The 22170-nt window shown below is 39.5% G+C and overlaps 1 protein-coding gene across 1 annotated transcript in view; it reads right to left on the bottom strand.

The window, feature by feature from the left end:
- DNAH6 (dynein axonemal heavy chain 6) overlaps window positions 1-22170 on the bottom strand; it is a 5071261-nt gene that overhangs the window by 1601518 nt on the left and 3447573 nt on the right. The window contains exon 51 of the mRNA XM_044059309.1: window positions 16963-17130. Coding sequence (XP_043915244.1) covers window positions 16963-17130 — 168 coding nt within the window. The remainder of the gene's footprint in view (window positions 1-16962; window positions 17131-22170) is intronic.

Below are 22170 nucleotides of genomic sequence, written 5' to 3'. Positions count from 1 at the left end.
GAGTATCCCTTGGTGATTCCCCCAGAGGGTGGGATTAGAGCAAAATAGCTGTTGCATTTGTTGTTTGGGGAGGACCAAAAAGATTGCTGCAAGGTTGGCCCCACTGATGGAAAATCATTTCTGTCACGTTCAAGTTGAGAGACCACTCATGAGGTAGTAGAATAGACCTGCTCAATTTGTCTGCTATCACACTGGACTTCCCCAGAATGAGTGTTGGTATCAGAAAGCAGTTGGAAGTGATCACCCACTGCCACACTCTGAGGGCTTCTCAATAGAAGGGGTAAAACTTGGTTCCTCCTTGTTTGTTTATGTACTAGACTACTGACATATCTGTTTGAATCTCAATTGTCCCATAAGGGAGAGAGTCTTGAAAAGTTTGCAAAGCTAAGAACACTGCTCTCATCTCTAGAATACTGATATGCATATTGACCTCTTTGGGGACCAAGTGCCTTTGGCAGCCTGTCCCAGGAAGTGCCCCCAACCTATATGTGGTCACTACAGCCTTGGGTTGAGGGAAAATGAAAGGGCAACATTGAATAATTTGACCTAATTGAATCCGCCAACAAAGGTATTTCTTGCATGCCTGAGTGATTCTTATTTGGGCTGATATCCACTGATAAAGAACCAACCATTGTGCTGCTAACATCCATTGAAGAAGCCATATATGAAATCTTGCTAGAGGAACTAAGATTATGGCAGCTGGCACTGACCCCAGAGCTTAAAGGATCAACCAGGCTGAAATTGTGGTACTGTAAATTATTTTCCTGACCTGGAATCTGATAGTCTGCACTCTTGAGAGAGGAAGAGAAGCTGTCATTGATGTTGTGTTGAAGAACATTCCTATGAATTCCAAAGTTTGAGTCAGTTGTAACTGAGATTTCTCATAATTTAAGTAAGCTGCTACCACTGCCATGCATTTGGTGAACACCCTGGGGGTTATGGTGAGTCCAAAGGGCAGTGCTCTGAACTGATAGTACTGGCTTCCAGCTGGAAGCGTAAATACCTTCTGGATTTTCTGTTCATTTTTATATGATAGTACGCATCCTGAAGGTCTGTCAAGAAGATCCACATCATCCTTGGCCAGGAAGAGTAGGATGGACTGAACCATGACCATCTGAAACTTTGTATGTCGAACTTACTTGGTCAAGAATCTGATATCCAAAATTGGTCTCCAGTCCCCTGTCTTCTTTGGCACTAAAAAGAGTCTTGAGTGAGTTCCAGATTATATTTGGTCTGGTGGGGCCTCTTGGATGACTCTTTTTTTCTAGCAGCTTTTGTATTTCCAGTGCTGCTGCTTTCCTCTGACTGGTTTGAACTCTGGCAATTTTACATAAACTTGGAGAAGGAAGGGAAAAAGGAATTATATAACCTCTGGAAATGATCCTCTGCTCCCAAGTATCTCTGTTTTATCTAGCCAGGCTCTCTGGTACAGGGATACTCGACCACCAATTGCCTCCAGAGAGGGACAATTGGGCCTCCTTTCAGGAACACTGATAGGGTATGTCAGAGAAAGAATCTCTGGACCCCTGGTTTTGTGGGTCTCCTCTACCACATGGGCATCCATTAGAGCTCTCCCCTTTGCCCATAGGGGAACTATCTCCACTTGTGCCCTGGAAAAGAAGACTTTCTGAACCATATTTTCTGACCACCTCAATGATTCCTAGAAAAGGATCTTTGAGGGTTCAAATACATATGCTCACTGCAGACAGGGTCTTTCCATCCTTTTCACACCAGGACAGTGTGTCCTTCACTTTTGGGACAAACAATGAACTACCATCAAAGGATGCGTTGACCAATGAGGACTTGAAAGGCTGCACAAAAATCACATAAGAGCATCCAGGCATGCCTCCAAATGGATATGCCTGAACCCACTGCCATTGAGGCACCTTTGGCTGTGTGCAAGATAAGCCTCATAGACAAATTTGAAATGGATTGGAGGGTAGCCAACTGAGAGGCCACAGAAGATTGAACCTGAACAGTAATGGTCCTGGAAAGGGATTTTGAAAGTTCCTTGATCAAACCTGTGAAAAACTGAAAGGCTGCCAGCCCAGCTAGATAGAATTTTGTAGATAATTCTATGTCATTGTAAATATTAATAAAATCCACAGGCTGTTTCACAAATGTAAAGAAAATTGTGTTAAATGTTGAACTTCAAAAATGTAACCACAGTGCACTTTGCTGGAAAAAAGTTGATAAAGTAAAGCATTTTATGACTAGTTGATCTCAAAGCTCAGAGACAGAATGTCTGGAATATAATTTCTTCTGTTGTTTTGGGGCCAAAGTTAATTGCTAGATTTTACATGTATAATGTTTTTTATTGCTGTGGTTTCCTAGCCAGATGCAAGATCAAAGAACTGTTAAAACTCTGAGTTTCTGTTAGCCTGGGAAATTAAAGCAGAAGTGTCAAGAATGGTGCAATCTAATATGAGTCAGCAGTGATGTATTATTAATTTAAGACTTTCTTAGAGAGAGAGAATTAGAGCATTTTGGATTTTGTCTGAACCTGAACACATCAACTCACCAGAACTCTGCCTTTGTTCTGTATGTAAGTAGGATCTTAGACTTTAGTGTTTCTCTTAGAAATAGATAGAAAATTGTACTTTTAGTCTAGCTGTTTTCTATATTTATGTCAGACTATTCTACAGTATTATTTTAAAATTTTCCTGTGATTTCTGAACTCTTGACTAGCACTGTGTTGAATTGAGGAGCTTTGTGTTGTGTTTGTATTATTTATTATTAAATATTTTTAAACCTTTCAACTATGGCTTTGTGTAGAGATAATTTAAGCTCTAGAGTACATTGCATGTATATACTGATAGTGTACAAAACCACTCCAATAAGCCTTAAAAGTTCTGGTCACACTAACTGGATAATAATATTGCACAGTAAAATTGGACACCCTTTGGAAAGGGCCTTAGAGTAGCTGATAAGTATCGGTCCTGGTGGCAGTGACTTCTACCTTGTAGTCTGGAGAGAATGGGGCATAGCTGGAGAACCTGTGCCAGCCTTCCCCAGGAGGGTGGGTGTGTTTGTATTTAACTCATATCTCAAAGTGTGTGTGTCAGCTACTTAGCCAGGGACACAAAGCACTCGTTGGACAGACAGAGTGGTAGGAGGACTTGCCATGGGACCCTGGCTAAGGACCCCACTCTATAGCTGTGCCTATGGGAAGTCTTATTGGAGATCTGGAGAGAAAGGGAGAAACCAGCCCCAGACTGACTGTGATCTCTGTGTGCTCTTAAGGGAAATTGTACTTTACTGTGTGTGTACTTTTTATCCTTCCCAATGTGCATGCCACTCACTGGTGTTAGTGGTGAGGAGGATTGAGGCTCCTTGATTACTTGGCCAGTGCATGGGCATCACAAAGTCCCTTTGTAGTCTGGCAAACTGAGCCAAATAGTTCAGAAAGCTAATGGCAAAGGTCACTGATGATATACATGCTTCCCATGTCTGTCCATTGCCCTAGACTCCCAGTTAGGGGCATGAACAGAGGAACTTTGTTCATCAAGTTCCTTCTTAGTGGCCACAATCATGACCATGGCATCCATGGGCACCCTTTACTCCAAAACTCTTTCCCAACAGGCGGAGCCAGAATTGAATCTGACTTCTTAGGGTTTGGCTCAAATGATTCAGGTTCCTTCCATGCCCACCTAGAGACCAAATGAATGAGCTCATCAGCAGGCAGAATAACCCAGGAGGTAGACACGCCAGCTCCAAATGGCCTTCAGAGATACTAATTCCTCTGGTGAAGAGTTGCTGGAGGACCAACCACCTCTCTGCCTAAGGATCTCAAGAATATTTCCAAATCAGATATCTTCTGGAGGTGATCATCTGGGCCCTCCTCCTTCATCGAAATCAGTATCCTCAGTAACTGACTCTTGCAGAGATTCTAAATGCCTCCTCTTGCACTTCCCTCTTCCTAGGGGCTCCAGTGAACTGTTAGGAGAGATCATAAAACTCAGCTCAATGGTCTGGCGGCCTTCAGCTGGCTGTACCTGTGGTGTAAAATGATGTGGCTCTAAGCACAGAGACATTTGGGAACCAGACTGGAGATCCAAGGGGGTTGGATCTGTCTATCCTGTCGGACCAGAGAACACTCTCTTCACTACCCCAAAGGTCACTCCAGAGAGAAGGAAGACACTAGCCCCAAGAAGGCAGGCTTCTGAACCATTACCTCCCTCTCCCCCTCCCCCCAAGGAGGAGGTCAGAGACGAGCTATCTAAGGCCAAAGCTCTGAGGGGCAGAGACAGCTCTGAAAACTGCAGAGTTGACTCCAATGCCTTGGATCTGATAAAACAACTTCAGTTCCAAGAGTCATCCAGATATGAACATGTAAGAGCCAGTGCACTCAGAGAAAGCTTTGGATCTGAAGATATAGGTAGCTTCAGATCTGAGCTGGACGGATCCACAAGGATTGGCTCCAGGGACTCTGAAGCATTCAGACAGATCAGAGAAGGAGCAGCTAGTGGTGGTATGGTAGATGGATGGGCTTCCTGACCTGAGGTGGTAGGAGCTGGAAAAACACCCATTTGTTTCTGTGCAGACAGGAACCTCCTCATCATTCTGTCCACATCTTCCTCAGTCAGACTGCTGGAAGAACAAGATGAGGCAAGGGACGATGACTTGGAATGACATCTCTCCAACAAGGAAGAGGGAACCCTGGAAGTGAGCTACAATTATATAAAATTATTAACTGAATATTTTACACCGATAGAAAATGATCTGAACAGTAAGGTTGAGACCATATACAATAATATCTTAACTCGATTTAAAGGGGAAATGTTTATGAAACGGTTAGACCACTTATCGTGCCAAACATCTACATATGGTGATAAGCTGCAGCAGATAAAGCTTCGTAAGCTGCAGCGTGACTATGATGATTTTACTAACAGCCAAGTTTTTGTCTGGCCTAGATACCGTGACAACAGAGAAATCAATCCAGATATTCAACCTATAAATTCAGCAGGGCAAACTGATTTGACTGATTCACAAAGCTTACCCCCTTTAAGAACTGAGAATTCAACTGATAACGTTTTTACGTCACAGACTGGGCTTCCTGAATTTTCTACTCAGGATGTAGTGACTACACCTCCGCCCAACCAACTAGCTTTACCGCGACAGCATCAGCACAACATGGGAGCCAAGCCGAAAATATCACAGAGCAACATCGAGCGTTTTTTACCGCTACCTGTCCACATTCAGGGAGCTTCGAGGGGCAGGTCAGACAGTCGAGGGAGGACCAAGAGGAAGCACTCAGACGAACAACTAGGGCGCAAAGGCAGAATGAGAGACGGAGCAGTCTAGTTTTTAACTTTTCTGATTATGTATTGTCAGAATTGGACATTGACTTACTGAACCGAGGACTTTCCTATATACCAGCTCAGGTCAGTAATGTTGCTGAAATTCTAACAGACTTGAGATTATTTATTTGTTTGATATCTTTAAAATTGTTTTTTAACAAAAATAGTAAGAAGAATATAGAGGCTAATAATACTGAGACTACTGGTTTTAAAAGGAAAAGTGTTTTTACACCAGCGCCATCACCTGTTGCAGAATGCTTCTTAAAAGTTTGTGAAAATGATTTTTATAAGTACTATTACGGTTGTAAACATGTCTCACTGTTCTCTAATATGCATACTAATGAATGGGATAATATTTATTCCTTGAAACATGTAAGGAATCTTATAATAAAGCCGGCCGACAAAGGGGGAGGCATTGTGCTGTTAAATACGGATATGTATGTTAACAGCATGATAGAGATTTAGTAACTAGTTCCTCACAGCATATACTCGTCCACACCGACACCAAGTTTGAGATACTTATTTATTCCACGAAAAAAACACAATTAAAAACACAGTTGAGCGCTTTCATCTAAGTTAATTAGACTTCATCAGAACAGTTCCATTGCAATTTTACACAGCTTAAATAGCTTTTAGAAACTGAATAGGGTTCCACGTCATAACTACAATTGCATATTTAAAGTGCCAGTGTGCATTGTATGTTAAAACCATCCTTCTTATTTCATATATTAGTATCATGATACCCATAATTATTATATACTTAATTGCATTTTTTTATATATATATATGACAATAACAATTGATAAAAAAATGCTTATTAGTAAAAATAATATGAATATTAATATAAATCCAATAAAATTCATAAAAATCATAAAAAATGTTAATGAGTAACTTTTGAGTATGTGCTTAATAGATTTCTGATATACCATTTTTATACCAATACTACTTCATTAGTTTACCAGGTTCTCTAACATGGGTTTTATGGATACATGTTCATTAAGCCCTGGGTATGTTGAGGCATTTAACTTAATTTGCCACCTGGCTTCCGCCTCACCTAATTTCTTTTTAATACATCCCCCTCTTGGGTTAACTCTAACTATCTCCAAGATTCCAAAATAAAATTCATTACATCCATTATCCTGGGCTATATGCCTCCATAATGCATTCTTGGTGTCTTGCCTTTTAATATTGTAATAATGGTCGTATATCCTTTGTCGGAGACACCTATCGGTCTTCCCTACATAATAACAGGAACACTTTGTACAATGGGCCAAATACACAATGTGTTTTGTCCTACAATTACCTCTTTTGAAAATGATTTTTGTATGATTTGTGTCGTCCAGTGTAATACTGTACTCCTTTGTTATAAACCTACATTGGTTACAAGTACCACACCTGGTAGTTCCCTCTATGGTACCTAGTTCCCTGTCATTTCCCCTTTTCTTTTCTAGTTCATTCTTCATACTAAATCCATTCTTGGATACAAACCTGGGTACTTTCCCTACAATATCAGCTATTTTTTTATCTATCTTGAATAAATTCCAATTATCTACTATAATTTTCTTTACGTCCCCAGCCCATGGGGTGTACTGAACTATACAAGCTCTATTATAATCAATGGTTTCTTCTTCCAACTCATTCTCTTCTATATTCTGTTTCCTAAGGGGACCTTTACCTAACAGTGGTATATACTTTTTTCCCCATTCCTTCCTTACATATTCTGTTACATCCGTTACCAACCATTGGGGGTATCCTCTGTGGAGGAACATCTCTGCTATGTTACTCAATTCTCTTACAAAATCGTCATAGTGGGAAGTCATTCTAGCTGCTCGAACGCACTGGCCCCTAATAATACTTCGTTTCTGACTGAAAGGATGACAGCTAGAGAATTCTAGGTAACTGTTGCTGAATGTTTCCTTCCTATATATATTTGTTTTTATTTTGCTGTTCTGTATTTCAATCAAAGTGTCTAAATATGCTATTTTATTCTTATCAACATTAAAGGTAAATTTTAACCAGCTACATCTAGAATTTAAATAATCTATGAACTCATTCAATTCCTTATTATTACCCTTCCAAATCAAAAAAACGTCGTCCAAAAACCGAAAGTAACATGACATTTTTTTATACCAATTGGTTTGTATTATAAATTCATGTTCCCAATCGTGTAAATAGAGGTTTGCATATATTGGGGCACATGCCGCTCCCATTGCAGTACCTCTGCTTTGTACATAAAACTCACCTTCAAATAGTATGAAATTATATTTCAAAACTATTTCCATAAATTCCAAGATTAATATTCTCTTATCATTGGATAAATGCCTGGCTTTTTCCATCTGTGTTTCCAGTCTGAGTAACCCATCATCATGGGGTATACTGGAAAATAAGTCCACCACATCAATGGTAACTAGTTTACATCCAGGTGTTATCATTTCATTTTTAAGTCTACCTAAAAAATCCCATGAATCTATAATAATATGGTCTATAGACTTATATATGGGTTTTAACCATGCGTCCACTACTTTCCCAAAATTAAAAGTTTTGGACCTGTTCCCTGAAATAATGGGACGAAAGGGTGGATCTAATAAATTTTTGTGAATCTTAGGTATTCCTATAATCGTACTAATAATGGGATTCTCTATTTTCAAAAAATTATATAAGTCCGTACTGATCCTTTCATTAATTAACAGATCTTCTAGGTACATATTAATCTTGTTATACCCTATATTGACTTCATTCTTGGAAGATAGGGAGTAGTTGCCAGAATTGAATAATATATCATTAATCTTATTCTTGTATTCTTCTTGATGAAATATGACCACCCCACCTCCCTTGTCGGGCTTCATTATTCTGATCTGTTTATTATTTTGCAATTCTTTCAAGATTTCAGCTTCTCTCCTAGTTATGTTATAATTTACCTTATTATTGTTCACTTTATTCTTATAAGCATATAGGTCATCTACTACTACCCTCTCGAACGTTGCTAGTGTACAATTCAATAAAGGGGTGTATACACTTTTCTTCTTGAATTCTTTCCTATTTTTCTTGTAACTATTACTATTCTTGTCATTATCGTACAAGACTGCTAAATTTAGCTTTCTAATGTATTTTTTTACATCTATTATGGCATCTTCAACATTAAATTTCTTCACTGGTACAAATTTCATCCCTTTGCAAAATAGGGTGAAATATTCCTTGTCTAATTGCAAATCAGTGTAATTATAAATGTTAAATTGATTGTACACACTAGTAACCTTATTAAGTACCACTATCTCTTCTTCGTCCACCCTTGGTGGAACTGGTGATAGTGCCCTTCCATATTTTCCTTTTGATAATGGGATGCTGATTTTTGCTTCCTTCTTACTTCCACCCAATCGCCATCTTTCTCTAAAAAAACATCATTGTCACTAGGAATAGGCCTATTGTAATGGTCCCTAAAGGTGTGGGTATTCCGGTATACCTTCCTTCCTTCTTGATTTATCCATTTTTTACCATTTCCTCTAATTTCCCATCTATATGCTGTACCCTTGGCGTATTGTTCTAAATCTCTATTAAATTTCATACATTTTCTTTCAAATGTTTTATCCACCTGATTCTGTACCCATTTGTATTGTGAATCCAAAACATACTCAAGTTCATCAAACAGCAAATCATTAACTATATTTTCATTTAACTCTTCTAATTCATTCATTAAAACACAAATTTTCTTATCATTACAGTTTAAAATAAAACGCATAAACGAAAACCCAAATTCATCAAATAATTTAGTACATTGCAATGTAGTTTCATCATCCAGTTCTATCCCCATGGGGTATTTGAAAAATCTTAACCCCATAGGCACAATGTTCATATCCAAACACTTTTTTAAGTAACCATTCTCCACTTGGAGACTTTTGCAAGCTTTCAGTTTTTTACCAAACACATAAATTAAATCTTTCAAAGCCTTATTTACATTTTCCGACTCATTGTTGTCTTTTCTACTTCCATTCCGGTTATTTGTACATCTTTTATCAAAGTCAAAATTGTTAGCTACAAAAGTATTGAAATTGTGTTTGTTGCAGCTATCAAAAGTACCTTTTATATGTGTGTTGAAGTTCGTAGTTACAGTACCTGGGAGTTTTGTATTCTGTACCATGGTGTATGTCCTTTTGGGCGGTATCCGTTTCGGTTTAGCCCCCGAGATAACATATTCAGCCTCCGATCCAATTTCTTTGACTTCAATGGTCCGGTCCATCCGACCCACTACTTGCGAATAGGATCCATGAGAGTTACTGTTTTTAGGTTCTCCGCTCCCTCGTGGCTCACCCTGCCCGTTAGGAACCATATCCTCTTCACCTCCCGTACTGGTGGAACGTGATGACATCACCGGAACATATCCTTTGCCGGTTTGCTTTGGCTGGCTCATGAGCTCAATAAGCCTCGTCAATTCGCCTCTCATTATGGCCATTTCCGACTGTAAACCCTTTATTTCGTCCCTCCGATTATGATGAGTTGGCAGATTGATTATGATCTGTATCTCTACTTTTTTGTAGAGAAACCTAAAGTTCCCTACATAAAGGGCCTGCCTAAAGTACACAAAAATATAATACCACTCCCTATGCGACCTATCGTGGTTGGAAATGGCTGGGTGACAGACTTTGTCTGTCTATATTGAAAAAAAATTGAGACCTCTTGTTTCTGATATATGTTCAGTTTTAAAAGATACATACCAACTGCTGGATGCCCTGAATGAATTTAGAAATGGCCTACCTGAGAAATGCCTTTTGGTTACACTAGATGTTAAAAATTTGTTTACTTCCATACCTAATAATTTCGGTTTGGAAGCTGTTAGATCAATTATGAATAGTAGCAAAAGATTTACTAATAACGAACAGATTCTATTGAATGCACTCCTTGAGTTGGTACTAATGAATAATGTCTTCATGTTTAATGACAAATTATATTTACAACAATGGGGGGTTGCCATGGGGACCACCTGCGCAAACACCTATGCTAATCTAGTGGTACATTACTGGGAGATGACTTATCTTTTTAATAATGATTATTTCAAGAAAATATGCCTACATAAGAGATTTGTAGATGATGTGCTTCTTTTTTGGAATGGCACTTTAGATGAGTTGTTCTTGTTCATTCAACATCTGGAATCTACTACTTCTTTTCTGAAATTTACCATCAACTATTCTTATACTAGCATAGATTTTCTAGACATTACGATCATTAAGGATAAGCAGCATTCTTTAAGTACAGCTATTTACAGGAAAGAATGCTGGAAGAATACACTGTTACACTATAATAGTATGCATCCCAGATTTGTGTTTGGCAATATAGTAAAGAGCCAGTTTTCTAGGATTAAAAAATTATGTAGAGCTCCTAGTGAATTACATACACAAGGTATTTTGTTAGAGAACCTGTTCATAGATAGAGGATACAATCCAGAGATGGTACATTCCATTAAGGAAATCTATATACCTACAGGAGCAACGTGCAGGTGTGGTGAAATGATACCCAAACAACAAAGATACAATAAGAATGTTTTTGATAAATCTAAGGTCAGTTTTAACATCAGATACACCAGTGATAATAAGGCCATCATGAATATAATAAATAGGAATTGGCATAAAATCATGACAGATCCAGAAATAACAAACATAGTTGGACTCACACCGACCTTTGTTTATCGTAACAGTAAGAATTTAAGAAGACTATTATGTGTTGAGCGAATGGATGAGTACAAAAGGGATAGATCAGAGACTATAAAGAGACCAGGCACCTTCCCTTGTGGTAAGTGTAGCATGTGTGCAATGATCACCAGAGAACAAGATTTTGTACATCCTACGATAGCCTTTAAATTTGAACCAAGACTAATGGCAACATGTGAAGATATGAATCTAATATATTTAGCTGATTGTCAATTCTGTCAAGCTTTTTATATAGGCATGACAACCAGATGTCTAAAAGAAAGGATATATGATCATGTCTATGATATTAAGAAATGTGACTCAAAAAATGCATTGGCGAAACATATCATAAACAATCCAGGACACATGTTTGCCTTTAGAGTTTTACAGATCATTACACCAAATAAAAGGTTAGGTGATGGTTTCAATGACTTGGAAAATAATGAACTAGGCTGGATCTTGAGACTCAAAGCACATCATTCTCCAGGGCTTAACCAATATGTGAGTGTTATAGCCTCTTTGAAAGGACGTAGTCTCAAATAAGATAGATAACTATAGAAGCATCAGAAAGCTTACATTTTTATATATAGTTATAGATATTAATATCAATATTGATTCTAATAGAATGAGTATGCTGCTACATCATGTACCATCCATTTAATTTTTCTTTCATGAACTTCTGCTAGATTTATTAATTAGTCAGGGCATTTAGACTGTACCACATCAATTAAAAAGGAAGGAGTGTATTTTACACTTATATGTTTTGTGTATATATATATATATATATATATATATATATATATATATATATATATATATATATATATATATATATTGTCTTGCCTTTTATGTCCTTTGCTTTATACAAGCAAACAGCATTAGCTTATAAACTATATACCAGTTGTCACCTCATCTTGTCATATTTATGCATAGGTGTTTGATAGATTTAACATCTATCTTAGATGTAATTGACTTAGGATCTTTTTCACAGTTATCCAGATCATGTATAATAATAATATATAAAAATACTTATAAGTTATACATATTTTTTATGTTTTCAGATTTAGATTCAGATATACTAGCTACATTGCTCTATTTATATACCCATACATTTAAGTGATTTAGATACAGAATGCTAAATACTAAACTTTTGCACTAAATTTTTGTGTTTAATTTTTGCTTTTAATTTCTGTTTTTATTCTCTTTTTGTTAACAAATGTAGGTTAGGCACTAGCACTTTAAGTGTCTTTAATTAAATAATTAAATAATTGATTGTTTTATTGTTGATTGAATGAAGACTTTTTGATATATATAGAACCTGCAGTTTCTATGTATTATTAGATCTGATGAAGCGTACTTAGGGTACGCGAAAATCTCTGCAATAAACCTGTTTTTACAATCGTGGTGGTCTGCTTCCAGTGTTTCTACCTTTGGAACCCTGGAAGGTACTGGGTCCAGTGCTAGAAAATATTTAGTCCTAAGTAGGATCTTCGGATCTGAAAAACTTGAATCCATTGATTTTTTTGTTGGATCTGAAGAACTTGGATCAGCTGATTTTCTTGTTGAATCTATCAGAGAGTGGATCCAAACTGGTTTCAGAGCTGGTCTTGGCTTTTTCTTTGGTAGCTCTGAAGATGGAGTCGACAAAGTAGAGGGTCTCGGAGACTTAGTCAGATGGTCCTTAGTTTTAGTCTTGGAAGACTGAGCCCAAAAAATAGCTTCACTGAAGGTTAACGGAATGAATCCCTTTAATAGTAATTTATTCTTTCTGTCTGCTACTGCTCTGGGATTGAAGTTTTTACAAATTAAAAAATAATCATCTTGGTGAGGCCACGGACCCAAATAGTAAACACACAATGCATGATCATCTGAAAGAGGCAATTTGTGCCCACATTTTTGATATTTCCTTTAAAAATGAAAAGACCTTTACCAGGCACACATGCAAGATAGACAAAAAAGAAAACTTTTTTTTAAGAGAATAAAGGGAAATACCAGCAATGATTGGCGACCCCTAACTGGGAAAAGCCGAAAGACACAACAACAACAACAACCAGCAATGGTAAGAAAGACTACACTAGCATGTAAGAATAGCAGAAAACAAGAAAGAAATGACTAATGATGGCTGCCAAAAATTACACTATATGTAAGAGAGGTAAGGTAGTAATACATTAATAAGATTTAGAATAGAAAAAAAATGGAAACTTTAATAGAAAAACACACTTATCTTAGCGAAACTTGAGAGCTGAGGCTGACCACGTCTTTTTGTGAAAAGCAGCAAATGAGACCGGGGGGGTTTAGGGGTTGGTGCATTATAGGTAAGGGAGCAGCTTATGAGCTTTTTGGTGGCCATGAGCTTTAGTAATGGCCGAGCCAGATCCCCAAAAGTTGCGGACAGAATGAAAATTGACAACATCAGATCAAGAGTTGCAAACATTATTTACTGCTAACCATTATTCTCAAATTTTTAGTGTTTATTTAAAATATTTATAAATCCCCTTCACCTCTCTCTCTTTTTCACTCTGAATAAGTCTTTAAAACAAGTATATCTCTTTTATTTATGCAAAATACTCATATGGCCACATAATGACATGGAAAAGAGGTTCCCAATGCAAATGCGGGACATCAAATATGCAAGTGATCCCATCAAGCATGGCAGAATGATTCAGAAGCACATAAAGCAGGTGTGTTGTGCCATGACAATCTCCTACTCTGACTGCCAGAAATTGCCAGAGTACAGCTGCTAGAATATTTGTCACAGACGTTATTGCAGAGCAACACATTAGTAGTCATTCTTGGAGACATTAATCATGATAAAAAGATGGCAGTACTGTTAGTGCCCAACTCACCCCCCACTTGGCTGAAAAGCAGATCATGGACCAGATCCATCTGAATACAGATACTGTATGGGAGCCTGTTGAACTGTTTCACTTACATGTGGAAACAAGGGGATGCATGAACAGTCTGCCCACTGGATACTAACATGTGCAGCTTTAACCATCCCAGCTATAGAGACCTTTTAGTGACCTGCAGGGGGCATTGTAGGAATTTTGCAGCTGCAAGCCTTGAATATTCTGCATCAGTAACTTGACATTATGTTGCAGCATATAGAAGAGCAGATATGGTTTCCAGGGACTATATGAGACAGAAACACCCCTATTTGGGAAAAGGATACCATCATCTATTTCCCCAAGGTCCTAGGAGCCATTAATTTCACACATATTTCCATCAAGGCCCCATTTGGTCTACAGCATGTCAGGTATTGATAGGGAGGGCTCCTATTCCCTCAACAATCAGGTGTTTTACAATGACTAGGGTAATGCTCCTGTGTACCACCTAGCAGTTACTATGATTCTCATATCTGTTAGGCATTCTGGTTTGGTGACTTCCTATAGGGTCATCTATTTGGTAGGTGCACATGTAGATGGGTACAGAGCCCAGTATAGTCCATTACTGCGCAATCAGACAGTGAATTACATTTCATGGTGTCACCACTGCAATTTGCAGGCATTGCCAGATGTGCAATGAAACCATGAACGATGACTCCCATCCAAAACTCCCCAGATCCTGACAGAGATAGCATACAATTATACGCATGCAACATATTGATATGTGTTACTGGCCAATTTAAAGAACATTTCCACTGTCTTCATCCATCTTTTGGGGCAATGCAGTATTTACTTGAGAACTGCATTGAAATATTCGTAGTGAGTATATAACATGGTGCTGTGGAAATACCTACAATGGCAGGGGAAACATCCCAGCAGGGCCAATCATACTTCTTGGACCTGAATAAGAGGAACAGGGCAGCAAGTCTAAGGAGGAGCAGGCATTAGTGGAGTACCATGCGAGGGAGAGGTAGGAGAAATACACTGCAGCACTGATAAAGAGGCAGCATCTGATCCATAACTATGGGCCATGCTACATCCAACACAAAATAAAATGATATACATGATACACACATTATCAAATCCAGGCAGTGCACAGAATAACCACACTGTGCATCAGACACTGCCTTAACCACACAGGTTAGGGGGTGAGCATGACACACTTATCATTTCCAGAGCCTGGAGGGTCAAAGTGACAGAAAACAGCAATGCTCACATATGAGTCTGGGTCATGGATAGTCTAGTAGCATGTTGTGGGAAGTCAGGAATCACACACATCAGTGACGGGGTGCAGCCGCTGTGTCATGAACAATGGCACTGTGTACTGTGGTAGTCTGTAGTGTTGTGGCTTAAGGCTATGCCACTGTAGGGATAATACAGAACTACTGAAGTGTGCCTGTGCCCTTTGATGGGGTGTATCATACTGAGTGCCAAGGAAAGTACAACATCTATGGCTCAGATGGCACTCAAAAGTAGGCATGGTAGTCCTTCTAACCACAGGGGATACTGGTGGCCTAGACCTATGACAGCAACACAGTACAGCCTGGTAAGGTGTCCAGGGTAGAACCTGAGGAGCACCAGTGCCACAGAATATGGGTCCAGTCATGGCCAGGTGTGTTGACCTCTGTAGTCAAAGTAGTCAAGGATGCTGTATTGGGAACAGCCTGTGTCATCTATGTATGCCTTGCCTGTGAGAGGCCACCTGTATCCAGAACCTTCTACAGCCACTGATAGGAGGGCCTACAGAGGCAGACTAGTGGATGGTTGCGATCTTCATCATGGACATACCAATGGATGCAATATTAGCTACCAGTGACCATAAGCAGCACCATCTGTGCCCTGTCCCTATAATCCATGTCACAGTACAAGCACTAGATGTCAACACACAGATCATGTAGGTATGGCATCTTATCCCACTGGCAGAGCATACTCGCCATCTCCACAATGGTTCAGGTAGCAACTGTCTGTATTTGGATCAATGGCCTGTACATCCACAGATTAATGTCAACTGTTACACCTAGGTAAGGGACAGATCTGGATGCATGGTGGCACCAAAGAGCACCACATGTCTCCCTTTTGGTGTATACATGCATGATAGGGGCAGTGCAGCTCACAGATGCCTTATGGGCTGGGCACTCCTGTGTGGACTAGAAGAAGCTCACAGCAACAATATGTCCACTTAACACTGGTGATTTTTGGAGTTTCAATCTGTTCATGAACAGTTTCCTCATACAAGAAGGATGTCTGCAAACATCTAATGTTACTTCTGCCTTTGAGGATCACAGTCACACTTTCTAATGGTTTCCTGTGGTGAAGACATAGGGGCCTGGAAGCACCACAGTCAATGCTATATTCAGTAGCTTAAACTAAAACAATAAAAAAGTCTGTCAAAAACAGTATGTACACTTTAGAATTAGAGAAAATGCCATATAATATACTAACTGAAAATAAATACTATTTCAAATGGAATAAAAATATAAATGCATTAAAAACATCTTGACAATCTAACAACTAGGTAAATGCAACTAATGGGCATCAAGCTGCAAGAAGACCTGAATTCAGCACAAAGTTGATGTCGGTTTTAAACCGACAATCTCGAGACAGACCACTACTTGATACTTTATCCATATGAGTCTAAACAATGGCTCATAACAGGGATGGGCCCTTTTTAGCCATGACCAAGGCCCAAAGGGTTAATGTAAATAAAATGAATACAAACACTTCAACAAAGTCAACCAACAGGCATATTTTGGGAGGTGGGAGGAAACCAGAAAACAAAAAACACACTTACACACTCGCACATGCACGTATATTCACACACACACACACACACACACACACACACACACACACACACACACACACACACACACACACACACATGTGCATGAACACATGCACACACACGTGCAGACACAAAGAGGAAGAACATGCAAACTTCAATTAGATAGTGACTAGACATCAACACTGAACCCTGGATCCTTGAACATTGAGGCACACAGATCTGAGCCACATGCTGCTCACCATGCTTGAAAGCTTTTATTTTGTGGATCTGTCATCAACATTCAAAACATAAGAGGAGAAAACAATGTTTCTAACCTGATCTGCCTTTTCTTGGTCCACTGTCAGCCTTTCCATTAGTGCATTTACATCCACAGATTTTTGTTTGAGTACAGGCTCTAATGCAGAGAGTTCAGCTTTCATGTTTTCGACCAAGATGTTTGTTTCAAGTAGTTTTGTTAAGCCATTTTTCACACGATCCCGAGACTAAGCAAAGGTAAAGAGAATGGAATTATAACTCATCAGTACAGAACTGTTTTGGATGTGTGCTTTTAAGTAGTATGGGACAGCACCTGCAATTCAACAATGAAGTAGTATGAGACTAAAAACAACAAAAACAACAACAACAAAATTATGAGTATATATAATCAATATCTTGGCACACTAGATCATACCCTGCTCCTCTAATCAATGCAGTATAAAGATCGGTCGTGCTATCTAAACAAAAACAATAAACACGTACTGAGCTGCTGAAAGCAACTTCTGGATGCAATCACTGTCTCACTTTTGCTTACACCAGCATGACCCAAGATAGCCATACTGACTTACTGGAGGGCTTCACTGAGGATTTTATTTTCCTCTGTTATATAGTTTGCATGCAGTCCTCTTACCTCATCAGCAGACACCACATAATACAGAAGGAGCATACTGTACAAGTACTAGAAAAATTAAGGTTAATACCTTCCAAATATATGAAAAAACATTGCCTACTATATATATTACAGCACACATGGCATTCGAAAAGACAATGCCACACTACAGATAAAAGCAATACTAGATATAGTGCATTATGCGGATATATGTGCTAGCAAATGTAAGTCAGATCCACTCGGTGCATTATGTTATCATAAAAACAGTATATTTGATAAACAGCGTGTGGCCATAGCATCCTTTCAAAATTATAAATATGCAAAAATCCTCTAACAGCATTCAGTATACTCTGTCCAAATAAAATGTAAATGTGACCACGCTGCCAGTTTTTATCACAAGATGTCGTGTACAATAAATGATCTTCATTTGGATAAAATTGACATTTCTGAAATGGGACTTCTCAGTATTTGGATCTGATGCATTCATGATTAACATAGCAAAAATTTCTGGTGGTTCAAATGCAGCTTTCATTTGTTGCAACACCACCATTTTGACTGCAGCCAACAAAAGAACCAGGTGGTGGCTTCAGATTCATGCAGTGATAGTTGTTAAGCTATGGACTGCTACATCTTTCTTTGTGGATACTGGAACACTCTCATAATGTATTTATGTAGAGTATACAAACACATCAATCCTGAGATGTCAAGCGCCTTCAATTTTAGATGCAAATGTTCACCAATATCAAGTGACATATAGAAGGCAGGTTTTGCATTTGCCCGCCCCTACTGTAAATTTGATCCGGGACACTCCTCCCAGTCTAGTGTCATTAGCTCATTCTACTTAATACAGAGAGAATATCTGAGAAGGACAGCCCACTTAGTTTCTTTCCTTCTATTCCTCCTTTCTCCATTTCTTACAAAAAAAAATGCCTGAATCTCCTTGTGTTCTGACTGTGCTTCTCAAACATTTTGGAAATATAGAGTATATTTTAGTGCATTTATTAAAACTGTATTTGCCTTAATATTGCTACAACTCAAGTGCTCTAGGTTGCACTGCATCTGAATTGTTTTAGTGTGTTTTAGCTGCTTTTCTGTATATATAGACTTTTCTGTATATGTAGACTAGCTACTTATTCTACTGTATTACTGCCTCTTAAATCGTTTTTCAGTTGTGCACTTGCCTTGCTAAATTCAAAAAGATTTAAATTGCTAATTTTGTAGAGTTTTAATTTCATTTACTGTTTAGGGCTATACATTCAAGTGTGTTAGCCTTTTCTGTGTTTATTTACTGTATTATTGCATTGTTTAGCTTGTTTTAACCCAAAAAAAAATACTATCTTGTTTGCTCGTTTCCCTGCCTTTCTTAGCTAGTATAGTCCAGATCCCAGGCTTTGCTGGTTTCAAGACTTTATTTTCTGTGTTCAGAACTATCCAGACCTTACTGTGGTAGAGGGAAGTCCTACTGCTTACCAGTGGGACTGGTGAGCATTGTATGCCTATATAACACTAGAGGAGTGGTTTCCAGCTCTGAAATTGTAATTTTATTAGCCATTTTGGGCTGATTTCTATCCCTTTCAGCTTTCTGGCTTAAAAACACGTGTTTGCATATTTTTTGCATCGTGCAGCACCGCGGGGCTACAGTTAAACTATTCCAGGTGCCAGAAAGTGTGCTCTTCAAATTTTCCCTTAGAACTAGCTGGTTTCTCAGTGGTAGCATTAAAATCTGAACCCCTGTGACTAGCACTTTCTCTACAACCTGCTGGAAAGCACTAGGAAGCCTTAAATTCATACAAGCACTCAACTCTCCTTGTTAATAAGGAGAAATTAATCATAGGCACTAAACAGCCTATAACTGCAAAGTACCTTACAAAGGTAAGGGAAAACAGCTCTTGTACTTTACAAAAAAAGCACTTAAACAGGCATGTCCAAGGGTCAGCTTCCAGTGATTTCTCCTGTCTACTTGGTGAATCTGGGCATACTGGGGCAATGCAGCAACTGCCTCATGTAAACAGACGACCCTCTCCTTATACCAACCAACACTACAACCTGTGAGAGATGCACTTACATAGCCAAACTGGAAGCAAAGCTCTCTCCAGCCAAGATTGTGCTAGACAGTCAAGAGGAGAAGGTTAACACCTTCAATAAACCTCAAGCAACACACAGCCCTTCAAAACCCACACCATGAACACCCACATATAGCAACACTAAATCCACATATGCAGATGCCCTTAACATTAACCTGCCCAAGCAACAAGGGGCTCTGAAGCTGAAACGCAAACAAACACCAGTCACAACCAAAGTGACGCATAGCTCACAACACCAGTGTGCCACCCAACAACACTAAGACAAGACAACGTACCCAACACTTTAGTCATAGGTGACTCTATAATCAGGCACTCTGATGTCCCACTCACCAGGCTGCGCAAGGAGAAAATTACAGTCAGCTGCCGGTCAGGTGCCAGGATCTGCCACATAATTCATGCACTCAAGTCACTCCACAACAAGTACAAATACGACTCTGTCATTGTCCATGTTGGAGTGAATGACTTGAGACTACCTCCCTGGACTACATGAAAAGACACATGGAAGAGCTCTCGGATCATGTGGCCCACAGAGGTATGACCCTAGCCCTGAGTAGCATCCTGCCTTTGCCCAGAATAATACCACAGTATAAGGACAAAATGATTGACTTCAACAATTGGCTAAGCTTCTGATGTAATTCAAAGGGGATCCAGTATCTGTCTGCCTGGGATGACATGAACGACAAACCACGATGCTTTCCCAGAGATGGTCTGCACCTGTCACCCCTGGGATTCTGGCTAAAGCTCTTGCCACTCCTATAGTGCCTTTTTTAGGCAAGCTTCAAAGGACAAAACTACCACCATAACAGATACAAGCAAGCAAAATCTGAAGGTAATGCTACTCAATGCTAGAAGTCTAAACCTCAAAATGCACTCGCTCGAGGCACTCCTAAAAATGGAGAACACTGATATCTGTGCAGTAACTGAGACCTGGTTCAAGATTCCAGAGAGCACCCCTGCAATACCAAGCTACAACTCTTACCACACTTTTTGGCCACCAAACCAACACCGAAACACTAAAGGTGGAGGAGTGTCCATACTCACCAAGGATATCCACACCTCCAGGCTAGTTGCCCAACAAACTGCATCTGAAATTTTCCAGGTGCAACTAACACTAGGTAAGACTGCAATCCAAATTATAGCTTGCTACAGATCCCCTACCATGCCCCAAGATTCTCACTACACATTTCTAAACATACTGGAAAATATTAATATGCAACCAAACACCCTAATACTGGGTGGTTTCAACTACCCTGCCATTAACTGGGAAAACTACTCAGGTACCAACACCTTTTCCCAACGGTTCATGGAATTCATAAATTCCAATGCCCTGGATCAACTAATCCATTGTCCCACCAGGGGCTCCAATATCCTACACCTGGTCATTACCAATATGGGAGATAGATGCTCTACACCAGTGGTCACCCCCTTATCGGTCAGGTCTGACCATAAGCAAATCACCCTTGACATTCACATTCTACCCCCATCCCCCAGTAAGGAAACATCCGTAAAAAACCTCCAAAGCCAACTTCATACTACTTAAGTCAGAAGTGACACACTTCATGGCACCCATGCAGACGGGAGCTGAAAGTTCGACTGCTGAATCCTACACTAAGGCACTGTACGAGCACATTCACTCGTGCATGAATCGTGCCTTCCCAAATAGAACCAAGATGCTCTCCTCCAAAAAAGGATGTCAATCTGGTGGTTCCCTGACATAAACAAATTATACAACAGAAGGAAGAAACTGTTGCAGAAAAGAGGAAAATCCCAGTTTGCAAAAAACTCCCTTACCAGCCTCAGTAAGAAGCTGAGATCCCTCATAAAATCCTCCAAAGCTAGTTACAAAATTAAAATTGCCAAAGGTTCCAAAGACAGCCACAAGGCATTTTATAGTTATGTCAAGAATCTAAATGGCAATGCTCGGATCTGCTCTGAGCTACAACAGAATGGCATTAAATATACTGATCCCAAGGATATTGCCAATATCTTGGAATATTGATTTAGTGCCATCTTCAGCCACCTCTCACCTCCTAAAAGGCCCATCTCAATACCAAAAGATGGCCAAATTCCGGTAATCATAGCCACACAGGTAGAAACCGCACTCTCCACAGCTAAGAATACAGCATCCATGGGACCAGATGACATCCCGGGCTGTGTACTACATGAACTACAAAATTAACTGGCACCTCACCTAAGTGTCATGTTTAATCATTGCCTCAACTCAAGCTTCGTCCCCACTTTGTGGCACACAGCTACGGTTATCCCACTCCACAAGGGGGGATTCACCTTGGATCCCGGGAACTACCATACGATCAGTCTGACGAGTCTGATCTGCCAGGGCATGGAACGCATTATCATGGAACTTATAAACAAAGATATTAGCAACCTCCAAACACTGGACCACACCCAGTTTGGGTTCGTGAAGGGCCGATCTTGTCTCCTGAACCTGACTTGACTTCTTTGAATCAGTCTCCAGAGCTGTGGACGAGGGTAAGGCGGTCCACACAGCCTATCTGGACCTCGCCAAGGCCTTCGACACCATCCCCCACTTTGGAATCATAGATAAACTTACT

The sequence above is a fragment of the Protopterus annectens genome, chromosome 17.part0 (assembly GCF_019279795.1).
Source record: "Protopterus annectens isolate FY-2018-M chromosome 17.part0, PAN1.0, whole genome shotgun sequence".
In the NCBI taxonomy this organism is placed as follows: Eukaryota; Metazoa; Chordata; order Ceratodontiformes; family Protopteridae; genus Protopterus; species Protopterus annectens.
This window is presented reverse-complemented; position numbering and strand designations above follow the sequence as displayed.